Below are 14,423 nucleotides of genomic sequence, written 5' to 3' on the forward strand. Positions count from 1 at the left end.
GCATGCACCAGTTACAGTATCACCTTCCAGTATCTGGAGTTGTGTATGTCCATCAAAGATCACACCTCCCCAGATGAGAACACCTTGACCACCATATCGAACTCTTTCAGTGATTTTGCGGGGTGATACAGTGTCCCAACCTCTCGCCAGATTAGCTGCTGTCCAGAATCGCTACTGAGACTGAATCTACTCTCATCAGTAAAGAATTGTGCTGCTGTCCAGTCTTTGTGTCTCTGATGGGGAAGTGTTAAAGGGACACAGCGTACTGGCTGTCGGGCAAACAGTCCACCTTTGTAGAGTTGCCTGGCTACAGCAAACCGTGATATCCTGCATCGTGTGCAGCTGGTTTGCAATGGATCTCGCTGTCCGGTGTTGGTCCCGCTTGGCCTGTAGGAGTATATAGTGGTCATCACTGGGTGTTGGTTTTCGTGGACGACCACCACTGGTCCTTCGAAGAGCTGTACCTGCCGCTCTTCGAAGGCCGACCACACATGTGAGACGACGCTATGGGCAATACCGAACTCTGCAGCCACACTTTCTGCATTTTGACTTTCTTCTAGCTTCCCAATTATTGGACCCCGGGTAAAGTCATCCAGATGTTGTCTACTGACCATTTCGTTGTCTGAAACCAAACTATGAAACCAATAAAATGTCTGTAACAATCGTGCTTATCATTCAGTAATTTGCACATAACTGCTGAACTGCTGCTTTTATCTGTTTATGTGAGCCTTCTTATCATGATTCAAATTTTTCATGTGCACCAGCTTTCTACTGAACGGCCACAGTTATGCAACTCGCCACAGGCTGTTTCGTTTGATTTTGTGGTTGTAACCTTTAGAAATAGTGTTGGTCCTTAAGTTTTGCACACCAGTGTATTTCTAGACAAGATTACATATCTCTGTTAGGGATCACCTGACTTCTAATCTACTCTGAGCCTGTTCTTCTCTTGGCAGAAGCATATAACAAATATTGTTTCCTCTGGATCTAAAACATTGGGTTTTCTCTTTTGCTCTCCATTGCTTTACTTTTAAACATCTACTTACTCTTTGAAAACCTAAAATCCTCCGAACCATGAAATATTACTCCCGCATCAGGACATACATATGTGGGAACAATAACCTCTCTCAGGCATTTCAATTCCATTCAAAAGTGGGCAGTTAGATTATAATCCATCTCTTACAAACTCTCTTCGTTCTGTCTCCCAGACATTTTGTTTGTGCTGCATGCCTTTGCCTTTTCTATAGATATTTCCATGGGTACTATTCTTCTGAATTGGCTTCTATAATTTCCCCCCTCTCTCTTCTGAACCAGTCTGAATGTGACGCAACGAGTCAGCATCCTTTTACCAACCAGCTTCAAACTCAAACTTTTCTTCTTCCTCATTTATTCCTTCAACTTCTGTTTTCCAGAACAACCTCCTTTACACATATTTCCTGAAAATTACAATCTACAGGAATTCAATAAGTCAACAAAAAACAAGTAAAAAAAAACAAGCCAAATGTCAACAAGTACCTTCTTTCATTTCGAAGTACTATAGGTTCTAATATCTTTCGTGTTCGGGGAGTTTCATTTAAAAAGTGAATCAGCTGGAGTTGTGAACAATGAAATCGCCAAGGTAAATTACCTCACCATTATGAAATTTGCACTGGATGTTTGTTTGGGGATTTATTAGGCGCATCAGCATCTGTGGCCATAGGTGCCAGTTGCACTGGAGAAAGTTGAGTTTCAAAGAAAGGACGTCAAAGAGTAATAGTAATTGTAGAGGCATTTGATGCAAGGAAACAAGCTTATGTAGTATCAGCCAAAGAAAAAAAAAAAAATTTCACACATCCATTCCCTCTAAATATTTGTCCAGTTCCTCCTTAAATTTATTTAAGCTATCAACTTCCACAACAACAACAACAGATGGAAGTTTGTTCCAGCAATCAGATACCCACTGGTTAAAGGCAAATTTCTGGGCATCTATTCTATAACTGTCTTTCCTCAATTTGAATTTATGACCCCTCAGGTCCGTAAATTGGAGCAGGAGCAAGAATCCCATCAGAATTGAGTCTGCTCAACCTATTCAAGGCCTTCTACACCTCACAGGTACCCAGTCTCCAGCCACTGCAATTTTCAGAACTTAAGAGCCTTTCTTGATAAGACTACCCCTTCGTTCCCCTCACCAATCTTGTTGCCCTTCTCTGTACTCGCTCTAGCAACTCTACATCTTTTCTAAAATGAGGCCTCCAGACCTGTGCACAGTACTCAAGGTGTGGCCTGATCATTGCCTTATTCAAAGGAATAATCACCTCCTTTTCCCTACTAGCAAAATTTCTGTATATCATTGACAATAACTCATCACCTGCTTTGGCAGCCTGTCTGCACTGCTCTGAAAATTTCATATCTGACTGCACAATTACTTCCAGGTCTTTTTCACTTTCCACTTCCCTGAGTGTGGTACCACACAGTTAGTACATTTCTCTTCGGTTATTGCTACCCATATGCAGTACTTTGCATTTGTCAATGTTAAACTTCAGTTGCCACTTCTCAGTCCATTTGTCCAACTTATCTAGATCCAGTTGGAGTAGCATACTGCCTTTACTGCTGTTAACAACCCTGCCAACCTTTGTATTATCTGCAAACTTGGGCATTACGCCTAATATACCTGCATCAATATCACTGATAAATATACAAGATAACAGTGGGCTCAATACCGAAGCTTGGGGAACTCCACTAATAACATTAGTCCACGAAGAGCAGCATCCATTGATTACCACTATCTGTCTTCTCCCACTCAACCACCCTCTTATCTGTTGTAGCAATTTACCCTTAATGCCATATCTCTCCAATTTGTACTTCCATGTGCAACCGTTTCAAAAGCTTTCCTGAAATCCAAGTATATGATATCAAAATGAGTTTAAGTGACTAGTTGATCCAACAAATGAAATTCTAAATTACTGTCTCTGAGGCAGTTCTAAATTACTGTCTATGGCAGAATATTAGAGTGGACATGTGCACAAATACCACCTTTGAAGCAAAAGGAATCATACAGCAAATAATTAAGATAACCAGTGGCTGAATCAATTGATAACAGGGATTCTGTCAGAAAAAGTCCAACTCAGCATTGTAAGTGGAAATGGACTTCACTGAGACTGTAACTGAAACCAGGTATATTTGTGAAATGAACAAGGAAGTGTTTCAGAGGTATAGATCTTTTCACAGGCACCTTTGTTCTATTAGTTTGACTATTCATGACACTTGACACTTCATTTGACACTTCAAGTCAAAATAGTCAAAAATTTTACTATTCATGACTATTCAGTAGTAAAGAAAATGGTAGGGGGAACTATTGTACAAAGTAATGAAATTTTTTGGATATGGCATATGGATATCAAAAACATACCCAACCCCCTTAACATAATGTGGCCTTGACAATGCCACCCTCCGTACACTAATTTTGAGTTCCTTCAATCATTAGAGTAGTGGCAGTGAGATCACATGCTAGGTAATCCTTATGCCTTCTACAGAGTTACCAATAGGTTCAGTCCAGTGTGACTATCTAGCAGCTAGCTTGCATACACTGTTTTAGAGCTGTACCCTCAAAATATAAGGCAGATTCGACATGATGCCTCTCATAACCTCTATCATTTGAGGTTATGACAGTCATCTCAACATGATGCTTATCATAACCTCAAAAGACATCAATCATACTGCATGATGATTTGGGGATCTGCTAGTTTTGCTCTGGAAACTAAATATGGATTTCACATTTCAAGCCTTGAAATAGGAAAAGTGGTGGTATTGCACCTGTTGATGAGAGTCATCTACCATCTAGAATTGTCTGGTAAAACAGAGGGGTGGGCATTTCCGTGTGGATGCTATATCTTGACTCCTGCTTACTTTGGTTCACAGCTTGGTGGTCACTTCAAGTAGACTAGGTGCGGCATTTCAGAACTTGCACATTGGTGTTATACCAATGGTTACTATTATTCCCACCATTGTGAAGCTTCAAGCAGAAGATTTGTTTGTTGCAGAATGACTGGACTTCACCAAAATTCAATGTACTTGACTCATATGTAAACTGAATATCAGTTCCATCAGTGTTTTAGACTTCCAATTAGCAAGCCCACATTTGTGACACCTGAGAATATCTGGGACCACGAATGTCTCGTTTTATATGTTGTGTGAGAAACAGTAAGGGTGCCATCAGCATTTAGTTTACTCGATCTATTTAAAGCCTTAAACACTTCTTGCCTTAAAGCCTTAAACACTTCTTGCCTTAAAGCCTTAAACACTCCTTGCAGGTGCCTAGTTTCCAGAACTCTGCAGTTTGCAGAACTGAAGTCTTTTGCATTAAGAGTGCAGCTTTGTGCTACAGGCCAATCTTGTTGTTATTCTCTACATCTGTTCTAACAGATCCACAACCTTCCTAACAAGGGTTCAGACTTGAATACAGTATTCAAAATACAGCCTAACTATTTCCCTACAGAATAGAGTAAGGAAGATTTGTTTGTTGCAGAATGACTGGACTTCACCAAAATTCAATGTACTTGACTCATATGTAAACTGAATATCAGTTCCATCAGTGTTTTAGACTTCCAATTAGCAAGCCCACATTTGTGACACCTGAGAATATCTGGGACCACGAATGTCTCGTTTTATATGTTGTGTGAGAAACAGTAAGGGTGCCATCAGCATTTAGTTTACTCGATCTATTTAAAGCCTTAAACACTTCTTGCCTTAAAGCCTTAAACACTCCTTGCAGGTGCCTAGTTTCCAGAACTCTGCAGTTTGCAGAACTGAAGTCTTTTGCATTAAGAGTGCAGCTTTGTGCTACAGGCCAATCTTGTTGTTATTCTCTACATCTGTTCTAACAGATCCACAACCTTCCTAACAAGGGTTCAGACTTGAATACAGTATTCAAAATACAGCCTAACTATTTCCCTACAGAATAGAGTAAGGAAATAGTTAGACTGCATTATTTTTGTTACTACTGGCAAGCCAGGTGGGTAAGGTGCCTGCCTGGCAACCCAAAGGTCGCGGGTTCGAATCCCGCCTCGGGCTTGGATCAAAGTACTGCAAAAACCTTGGGAGGTGCACTATGGCCACAGAAGCCGATGCGCCAACAACTACCAAAAAAAAAAAAAAAAAAACTACTGGCAAAATTCCTGTACATCATTCATGTACACGTCACAGAGACTTTAAGCTCGGACCGTATCCCTATCTCTTTTGTTCTCTGAAACTTGATGTAAAAAAATTAAAAAAAACTTACTTCCCAGATTTGTTTATTTGATCCTTGAACACCTTTCCACATTATTGACAATACCAAATCTACAACAATCCTAAACAGTTTAGTCTCATCATCACCACTGTCTTCTATCTCTTTCTGGCTATTATCTTTGTTACTTTCTACAATTTCTCTTTCATCCTCGGATATCTTTTCTGATTTTTTAAGCACAAAAAGGGGACTTTCACTGAGTGGACTATCAGTTTTTTTATCATCACTAAAAGTAGTAGTTAGGTCTTCACTACTAGAGCTCTGACTTTCTGATTTTGACCTATAAAAACAGAAAACAATCAGATATATATGTAAATAACAAAATATGTGTTTCTCAAAGCACAAAAGCAAAATAATTGCAATCGCATAAAAGGAAATTAGACACAAATTACAATTTTTACTATAATTTGCATCTTTGATGAAAATTGTCTTCATAATAAATAAGACAAAATAAATATTTTAAATGGAATCCAGATTTCTATAATGATCAATCTTATACCAAATGAATACTAACCTTATGATAATTTATTTAGCTATTAACTAAATCACTAGTACATCCAGATGACACAGGTGGCCAGGTTTGGTGTCACATAAGCATTGAAAAATGCAAAAATGACAGTAGTAGTAGTGTATCAATGACTTAATGACACAGTACAATGAACAACTGTGCAGAGAAATAAAATAGGCCAGTAAATCAGAATGTCATATACAGCAGGCCCCCGTTATAATGCAGTTCGCTTTACGCTGATTCGCTATAACGCTGTTCTTACATTATAACCCGTATCTGACTATAACGCTGTCAAAACTCACTGTAACGCTATTTTACTAGCATACAGATTGAATTTTTGGCAAATCCGTCTTCAGTCCAGTCTGTTTTGAGCCTCTTTTTTTTTCTTTTTTTTTTTTGGCAAAAGGAGAAAATAGCCACCATGAAATTAACTACAGTAATTATTTTTATAATTTCTACTCTATGTACAAAATTGAAACTTTCAATATGCTCTTATTTTCTTAGTGTGGATAGTTTCAAGGGAGAAATTCTTTTTTAGTACACACAAGTTGAAAAAATTTACCATCCAGTGTCATATGTTGTTACGAAGTCTGCATTTTCTGTTCTGACCTGTAATAGAAAGATACTAAAAATAGATTTACTCCCTATCTCTTCTTTTGTTTTACTGTGGGAACTATAACTTGCGAAATGTTTTTCACACAATCAATCCCATGAGTGCTAAATGCGGTGCTGTTTCTTGTACAGTATTCTCTTGTCTTCTGAACTCCTCTGACCTTGTGGTCACCCAAAGTACATAAAATTTGTTTGTTTTACTGTTTTGGAAATTCCATAAACATTCTCCATGAGTCACACCATAATTGATTTACAGTACTTTTCCGGCAATAAACAACCATTTGATTTTACTGCACGGTAAAATCAAACTTTTCAGATAAATAAAACATTTGTCACCGTCTTCAGCTCACTTGCCAGAGGAATTCTAGATATCATTCAGTGCATACAGTGTTAGACATACAGTTTACTGTACTCGAACATCGTATCACAATCAGTGCAACGCAGTTACATTTGCAGAGAGTTATGGCGGATAAGAATGAAAAAGCAACAATGTCTGGACACGGTGCAAAGATTGGAAAGGTAAGAAAAACATTGAGTTTGAAAATTAAATTAGACGTTTTGAAGAGAATTGATTCCGGTCAAAGACAAGTGGATGTGTGCAATAATTTAGGACTGGCAGGTTCAACTGTAAGAACAATCATAAAAAATAAAGAATCAATTTTAGCAGCTGGAAAAACAGCTGTTCCCCTGCAGGCAACTAAATTGACCAGGGCTAGGCCGGCTATTATGATTGAAATGGAGAAAATAAAATTACAAATTTGTAATTTTATTGAAGACAACATTCAACGTAGAATTCCGTTAAGTTCAATTATTATTAAAGAAAAAGTGAAGAGCCTATATGAAGATTTAAAGGGAGCTCACCCCGAAAAAAATGTGGAACCATTTAACGCTAGTAAGGGCTGGTTTGATAGATTTAGAAAGCGCTATAACCTGCACAACGTAGCAATACAGGGAGAAGCTGCAAGTGCAGATCAACAAGGAGCCACAACTTTCAAAAAAGAATTTGTTAAAATTATTGAAGAGGGATGTTATACTGCTCAACAAGTTTTTAACATAGATGAAACAGGTCTTTTTTGGAAACGAATGCCTAAAAGAAGTTTCATATCGAAAGAAGAAAAAAACATGCCAGGCTTCAAAGCGGCGAAAGATCGGTTAACTTTGTTGTTGGGTGGTAACGCTGCGGGGGATTTTAAATTAAAACCCCTTTTAGTTTACCATTCCGAAAATCCAAGGGCTCTTAAAGGTTTAGCTAAATCAAACCTACCTGTAATCTGGAAGGCTAATAAAAAAGCTTGGATAACCAGGTCGCTTTTCATTGATTGGTATGCTGAGTTCTTCTGAGTTCTGTCCTGCAGTGGAAAAATATTGTGCAAAAAATAACATTGGTTATAAAGCTATTCTAATCATGGACAATGCGCCAGGACACCCAAGCAAAGAGAGCTTAGAAGACTTGAACAATCACATAAAAGTTTTTTACATGCCTCCAAACACTACGTCTCTGATCCAACCAATGGACCAAGGAGTAATTGCAACATTTAAAGCTTACTACATAAGGAACACCTTTTCCCAAGCTATTAAAGCCATCAACACTGAAAATGTATGGAGCTTACAGGGGTTTTGGAAATCCTATAACATTAAAACCGCCATCTACAACATTTCAAGTGCCTGGGATGAAGTGACTCAGAAAACCATGAATGGAGTGTGGAGGAAAGTTTGGAAAAATTGCATAAAGCATTCCCAGGAACCTGATGATTCCGTTGAAAATGTTAAAACACAAATTGTTGAGCTCGGAAAAGAACCAGGATTACACGAAATTAACGAAGACATCGTACAAGAGATGATAGACAACGACAGGGATGGCCTCTCTAATGAAGAACTAATGGAAATTATAAAAGAACAAGAGCTTGCTATTGAGGGAGATGATGATGAAGATACTATAGATGAAGAACCTATGAAGTCGCTGACTGCAAAAGGACTTAGTGAAGCTTTTGAACACTTCGAAAAAATGTGTGATTATTTCCGGGAGAATGACCCTGACATGGAACGAAGTGCCAAGGTAATAAGAAATTTGAAGAAAGAAATAAATCCCTACATGATGTTGTACAATGAGAGGAAGAGGGCCAAAGCACAACCCAAAATTGACACATTTTTCAGTCCAAAGATACGAAAACTCGAGAGCACAGGGCCATCGAATTAACCATATCCCCGTCCGCTGGGGTACGTACCAGCCCCAAATGGGTTCAGTAAGTTAATTCTATAATTTTTACTCTAATTACAGAGCTGAAACTTGCTATAGTTGGAGCCAGAACTGTTTTCTTGAATTTTCCCACTTAAATTTTCAAAACCTTCTATTGAATTTCACGCAAATGACAAAAATGTGACATCAAGTATGCAAATTTTTAGGCCTTTTCAATTAATTTTTTTACCCCTGCCCTAACCAGCCTAGAGCTTATGAAACCCGACACTTGATTCGTTTCTTGTTGTAAAGCGCGCGAATTTCTTTTTACCGAGAGGAGCAGTTCTGATAAACAACTCCGCGTGAATATGAGCGAAGCGTGGGAGGTATATATCACGTCACCAGTTGAGATGGTAAGGGAGAAGTGTAAATAAACAAAAGACGAACAGGAGCTACTGTTTTTGACATAAGAGGCAATAAAGCCATACAGTACCAATAACAGTTTATGGAAGGTGAACAGATCGTATTTCCTTTCTTCAACGTGTATTGCTCCTACGAACAGAAGATCAAGGAAATTCATCTGTTGGAAACGGGAAAAACTGGTGTAAAACTGATAACACTGCAATGCGCATTTGATAAAAAAAAAAAAAAAATTTGCTTTATTGTAATTGTTTTTAGTAAACAATATCAGAACAGCAGTTTCCTGGGTTTGATCTTCTAACCAAATTTCGAGAAAATATTTCTATTTATAGCTGCGTTATAAACTTCTAAACTTCGAAACTGGTGCATCAAAAGAAAGAAAAAAAAAATCATCCGCTATGAATTTCTTTCTTTCTTGAAATGTGTATTGTTCACATAACTGCAATATTTGTAACTCAAAAAGTATCGTTAGAAGATATTTGCTTGTTACGCTTTGATGTCATCGCAAAGGGAGAAATTCTGTTTTAGTACAGAAGCCGAATAAATTCACTATCCACTGTCATAATGGTGTTCTGAACTACAATAAACAGATAAACTCCGCTGACAAATAGAATTACTCCCCATCCACATCACTTTGCTTTACTGTGGTTTTTGGCAGATGAGTCTCTCTCTCTCTCTCTCTCTCAGGCAGAAAATTTGTTTGTCGGAATGCTGCCTATCAACTATCAACTCTTTTACCGACCTTCTAATGTATGTTGTGTTCAAATAATCCACTTTGCGAAATTCGAAAGTGCTACATCAATTAGGAGCAAAAACGGTTTCTCCCAACATAATGAATTACTTTATAGGTATAATAATGATTTTACTGACTGGAAGAAAGTGCCCACAATAAAACAATTGTACAAGGTGAAAACATGCGGTCACTCTCAAAGGATAAGCAATACAGCGATGTTTGAAATTTATAATGCAGTTCACTAGCTAATATTTCCAGAGGAATTATTCTGGATTTTTTATCAAATGAGCACCAGACCAAAATCGGACTAATTAGTACTTCCGCATCCTAGGATGAACTGACTAATTAGAACTCCAGCATCTGTGATGAAACGTCATGCACACCGATATCGTTTGCTACAGCAATAATGTAAAGAAACGAAGCAAAATATTGTAACAGAGCTATAATGCAAAATAATGTTAGAAAGTAAAAATGTAAAATATTGTTCTCTAAAACAATTGCAGTTTCCGCATCCTAGGATGAAACTGACTTAGAGCTGCAATGCTGTTTTTTTATTATTATTATTATTATTATTATTTATTTTCTTTATTTATTTTTTGTTTTTGTATGGGCGGCTCCTACAACAAAAGTTCATCTTGGCCTCGTTGCTCTGTTCAGTTTTTACGCATTGTCAGGGTAAGGCCAGCGTGTGTCGTGAAAAAAAAAAAAAATCATCCCGCATAGGAATATCCCATGTTGGATGAAGACAGATGAAAAGGAAAGCAAGAGAGAGAGAAAAACAATTTTCATCCCGCATGGGAGAAAGTGACAGGAAAGAAAAACTGTTTGTGAGCTTATGTGTGTGTTCTGTATTGTGATGTTGTATTTGGGCATTCCGGCTACCTGGAAGCAGCGATCACCTGGACTACTGCCTCCAGGTACTCGTCCCTAGCAGGAGGGCAAGATCTCCCCTACTAACTGCACGCCCTCCTCCCTAGTAGTAGTGGCATGTGATGCAAGAAAGCAAGTGTATCAGCTTATGCAGCATCAGCCAAAAAAAAAAAAGTTCCCAGGGAGGAAAGAAAAACTTGTATAAGATGAAGAGAGGGAAGGAGAAAAGAGGAGAAGCACTATCCCGGCCCAGGGAAGCCCCAATCCAGGATGGATTGCTAGAACAACACAAGAAAAAAAAAAATAATAATATAATAAAATAAAATAAATAAATAAAATAAATGAAAGTTAGCGCTCTGGACCTTTGACAATCTCTTGGCCTTCTGCCCACCAAAAGGGTATTTTTTATTCTCTCTCTCTCTCTCTCTCTCTCTCTCTCTCCAGGGTCGGACTAGAAAGGGTGGACTCCCTCCCCTAAGGAGTTTTTTTTCCCTCAAGTGAAAGAAGGGAATTGGAAATTTCATGAAAATGAACCCTGTTTTTCTTCATTCGGTGAACGGCTACTCTGTCTGCTCAGAATGGAATTCAAACATTGAAACACATGACATCTTATGGTGAATTTTTCGGGCGTTGTTGTGATAATGAAAATTCAATTTTTCTCTGGAAATTTTTTGATGATATCAAATGCATATCAAGGAAATATTGAAGTATTCAATAACAATTACTTACAATTTCCCAATCCCTCACTACGAGTAATGGATTGTTCTCACAATCTGTTACTAGCTGCGCATTTTTTTTTTTTTTTTTTTTCGTTTGTACACCAGATGAGATGCATGTGAAGTTCCTTCGATATCAGTTTTCGAAGTTTATAACGCAGCTATGAATAGAAATATTTTCTTGAAATTTCGTAAGAAGATCAAATATACATCCATGAAACTGCTGTTCCGATTTAGTCCTCTAGAAACAATTACAATAAAGCGAACTTTTTTTTTTTATGAAATGCGCATTGTAGTGATCAGTTTTATGACAGTTTTTTTCTTTCCGTTTCCAGTATAGCTTCCAGTAGATGAATTTCCTTGATTTTTTTTTAGTAGATATTGAAGAAAGGAAATGCAATATTTTAGTTTTTCAAAACCAATTCGTTGCAATTCTTTCGTACAACAATTACGAAAAGCAATAAAGCCACTGTTGTGAGTGAGCCATGCAAATTAGTGTTCGCAAGTAATGATGCTCAACTGTTTGTTTTCCACGAAAGTTGTTTACAGTTTCATTTTCTCCTTGGATCACCTTGGTAACGTTAATGACGTAAGCTTGACCAGTCAATTATCTCTCTGCGTGCGTTGATTCGTTTTAGCCAGAGGCGCCGAGCTGACGCGCAAATTTTTGAACTAATGCTGTAACGCGTTTTATTTTCAAAGCTTGGATCTTGTTTTGCCGACATCAAAATTTAATAAATTGAAATGTGATCGTACATTTTTGCTGTTTTAGAGTGAATTAATAGTTTTTGCTGAGCGCTAAAGGTAGGAAATCAAAGAATATACTTCTGTTTATGTATATTGAGAGTTTCAATTTGGAAAATTGAGTAGAAATTATGAAAATTATTAGTTTTCTTCGGGGGGAGCAACTTTCGAGTTAGGGTTAAAAATTAGACAAAAACAGGGCGGACCTGGCTCGAGTTAATAAATTCATGATTTTCGTTAGTTAATTACCTCATAATTATGTGTATATAAAGTAGAATATTTTATATGTACAAAATTTTGAATAATAAATATTTTTAATCGACATTGGTGCATATTTTCACTACCATTTATTATTGATTAGAAAATATCCTATGAAATAGACCGCAACTCACAAATACATGTGTTACCTTATGGGAATATGGCGCTCGCTTAGTGCGGATTCACTTAGCGCTCTGTTTTCCCGGAACGAACTATCAGCGTTAAGCGGGGGTCACCTGTAATGGTGGATTTTAACTTTGAAGTTAAGGACTGGAACTTGGAGATCGGTCACTCACACAGTAGAAATACTTTTGTGAATTTATTGGATGACTGTTTTTTACAGCAGTATTCTAGAGAGGCAACAAACAGGAGTAATATTCCTTGATCTGATTATTCATGCATTAAGAACTGCAGATAAAAGAACTTCTAGGTGGCAGCAATCAGGGTATTGGCATGGGATTTACTTACAGATGTAATTACCATTAAGGGTAAAGTGAACATTTTTTTTTTTTTTTTTTTTTGTGAAGGTGACTACAGCATTTTCAGACAGTTTTTAAATTCTATAATAGTGGGACCAATTGATGATGTTACCATCAGCAAATTGTAAATGAGAAGCATACAGGGAATTAATCTAATCATAGAAGCTATTAGGCTTATTAAGGCCAACTAAGAATAACTCTTCAAGATATAGGCCGTTTAGGATGTCAGATGAACTAATGAGACTCATGGAAGAGAAGGAAAATGAATGGGATGTACATAAATTATTAAGCTACATTAGCAATAGTAGCGGCATATGATGCAAGAAAGCAAGCAAATACAGCATCAGCCAAAAAAAAAAAAAAAGACTTCCCATTTCACCCATCTGGTCACTCCAAATGTTTCTCTAGTTCACCCTTAAATTTATTTAAGCTATCAAACTTCCACAACAACAGATGGAAGGCTGTTCCAGCAATCAACTACCCGTTGGCTAAAGGCAAACTTCCATACATCTATTCTACAACTGTCTTTCCTCAATTTGAGTCTATGCCCCCTCAGGTTCTTAGTCTGAGCAAGCGAAAGTTTCCTGTCAGCACTGAGTCTGCTCAAACCATTCAAGGCCTTATACACCTCAATCAGATCACCTTGGAGGTGCCTAGTCTCCAGATACTGCAACTTGCAGAAATTAAACCTGTCTTCTAAGTGCACCACTTTGTTCCTTTCACCAATCTTTTTGCCCTTCTTTGTACTCATTCTAGCAACTTTATATCCTTCCTAAAATGAGGCCTCCAGACCTGTATAGAGTACTCAAGGCGTGGCCTGACAAAGGGATAAACACCTCCTTGTCTCTGCTACCAAAATTCCTAAATATCATCAACAAAACTCCATAACCTGCTCTAGCAGTCCCTCTGCACTGCTCAGAGGACTTCATATCTGACTGCACAAGTACCCCCAAGTCTTTTTCATTCTCCACCTCCCTGAATGTAGTACCACAGAGTTGGTATGTTTCTCTTGGGTTACTGCTACCCAGATGCAGTATTTAGCATTAGCATACAGTGCAAGAAAGCAAGCTTATGCAGCATCAGCCAAAAAAAAAAAAAAGATAAGCATAGGAGCAGAAGAATGCTTTTTGCCTGAGATATAAGACAAGACTGAGTTTTAGAAGGATTGAAATCAACTAAGTTGTCTTTGCCCCACTGGAGAATTACCTGGAGATCGGCATTTAAGGAATTGGTAGCAGATGTTTGAGAAGTTGAAGCTGATTAAGCAGGACAAGGTTTCTCAAAATGGAAAGTGGAAAACAATCAGATACAATTTGCCGATGATAGCAATGTGCTATCATCGGAAAAACTATGGATGGAATTTCCACTCAATGGAAGAAGGTCATTAATATACAAGAGGAAAACAGTGGGGGAAAGAACTGAAAATTAGGGGACACCAGCATTAGTGGAGAAGTTAGAAGACAAGAGGGCCATCACTCTCAGTGAGCGATCAGAGCGAAAACTGGATAACCAATCACAAAAAACAGTTGGCAAACCATAATGGAAGCTTGTTTAAAAGACCTTTATGCCAAACATGATTGAAAGCCTTTGGGATGTTGTTGTTGTTGTTGTAGTTAAGTTTAACGACACATAGGCTGCTGGGGCCAT

At 37.8% G+C, this 14,423-nt stretch overlaps 1 protein-coding gene across 2 annotated transcripts in view; it reads right to left on the reverse strand.

Moving 5' to 3' along the window:
* LOC150075774 (neurobeachin-like protein 1) overlaps positions 1-14,423 on the reverse strand; it is a 693,585-nt gene that overhangs the window by 235,977 nt on the left and 443,185 nt on the right. For both annotated transcript variants that reach the window (XM_090387670.1, XM_090387669.1), the window contains exon 32: positions 5,255-5,540. In XM_090387670.1, the coding sequence (XP_090243796.1) occupies positions 5,255-5,540 (286 nt within the window). The remainder of the gene's footprint in view (positions 1-5,254; positions 5,541-14,423) is intronic.

This window comes from Mastigoproctus giganteus, chromosome 13, assembly GCF_048544385.1.
Source record: "Mastigoproctus giganteus isolate SK-2022 chromosome 13, ASM4854438v1, whole genome shotgun sequence".
Classification (NCBI taxonomy): domain Eukaryota; kingdom Metazoa; phylum Arthropoda; class Arachnida; order Uropygi; family Thelyphonidae; genus Mastigoproctus; species Mastigoproctus giganteus.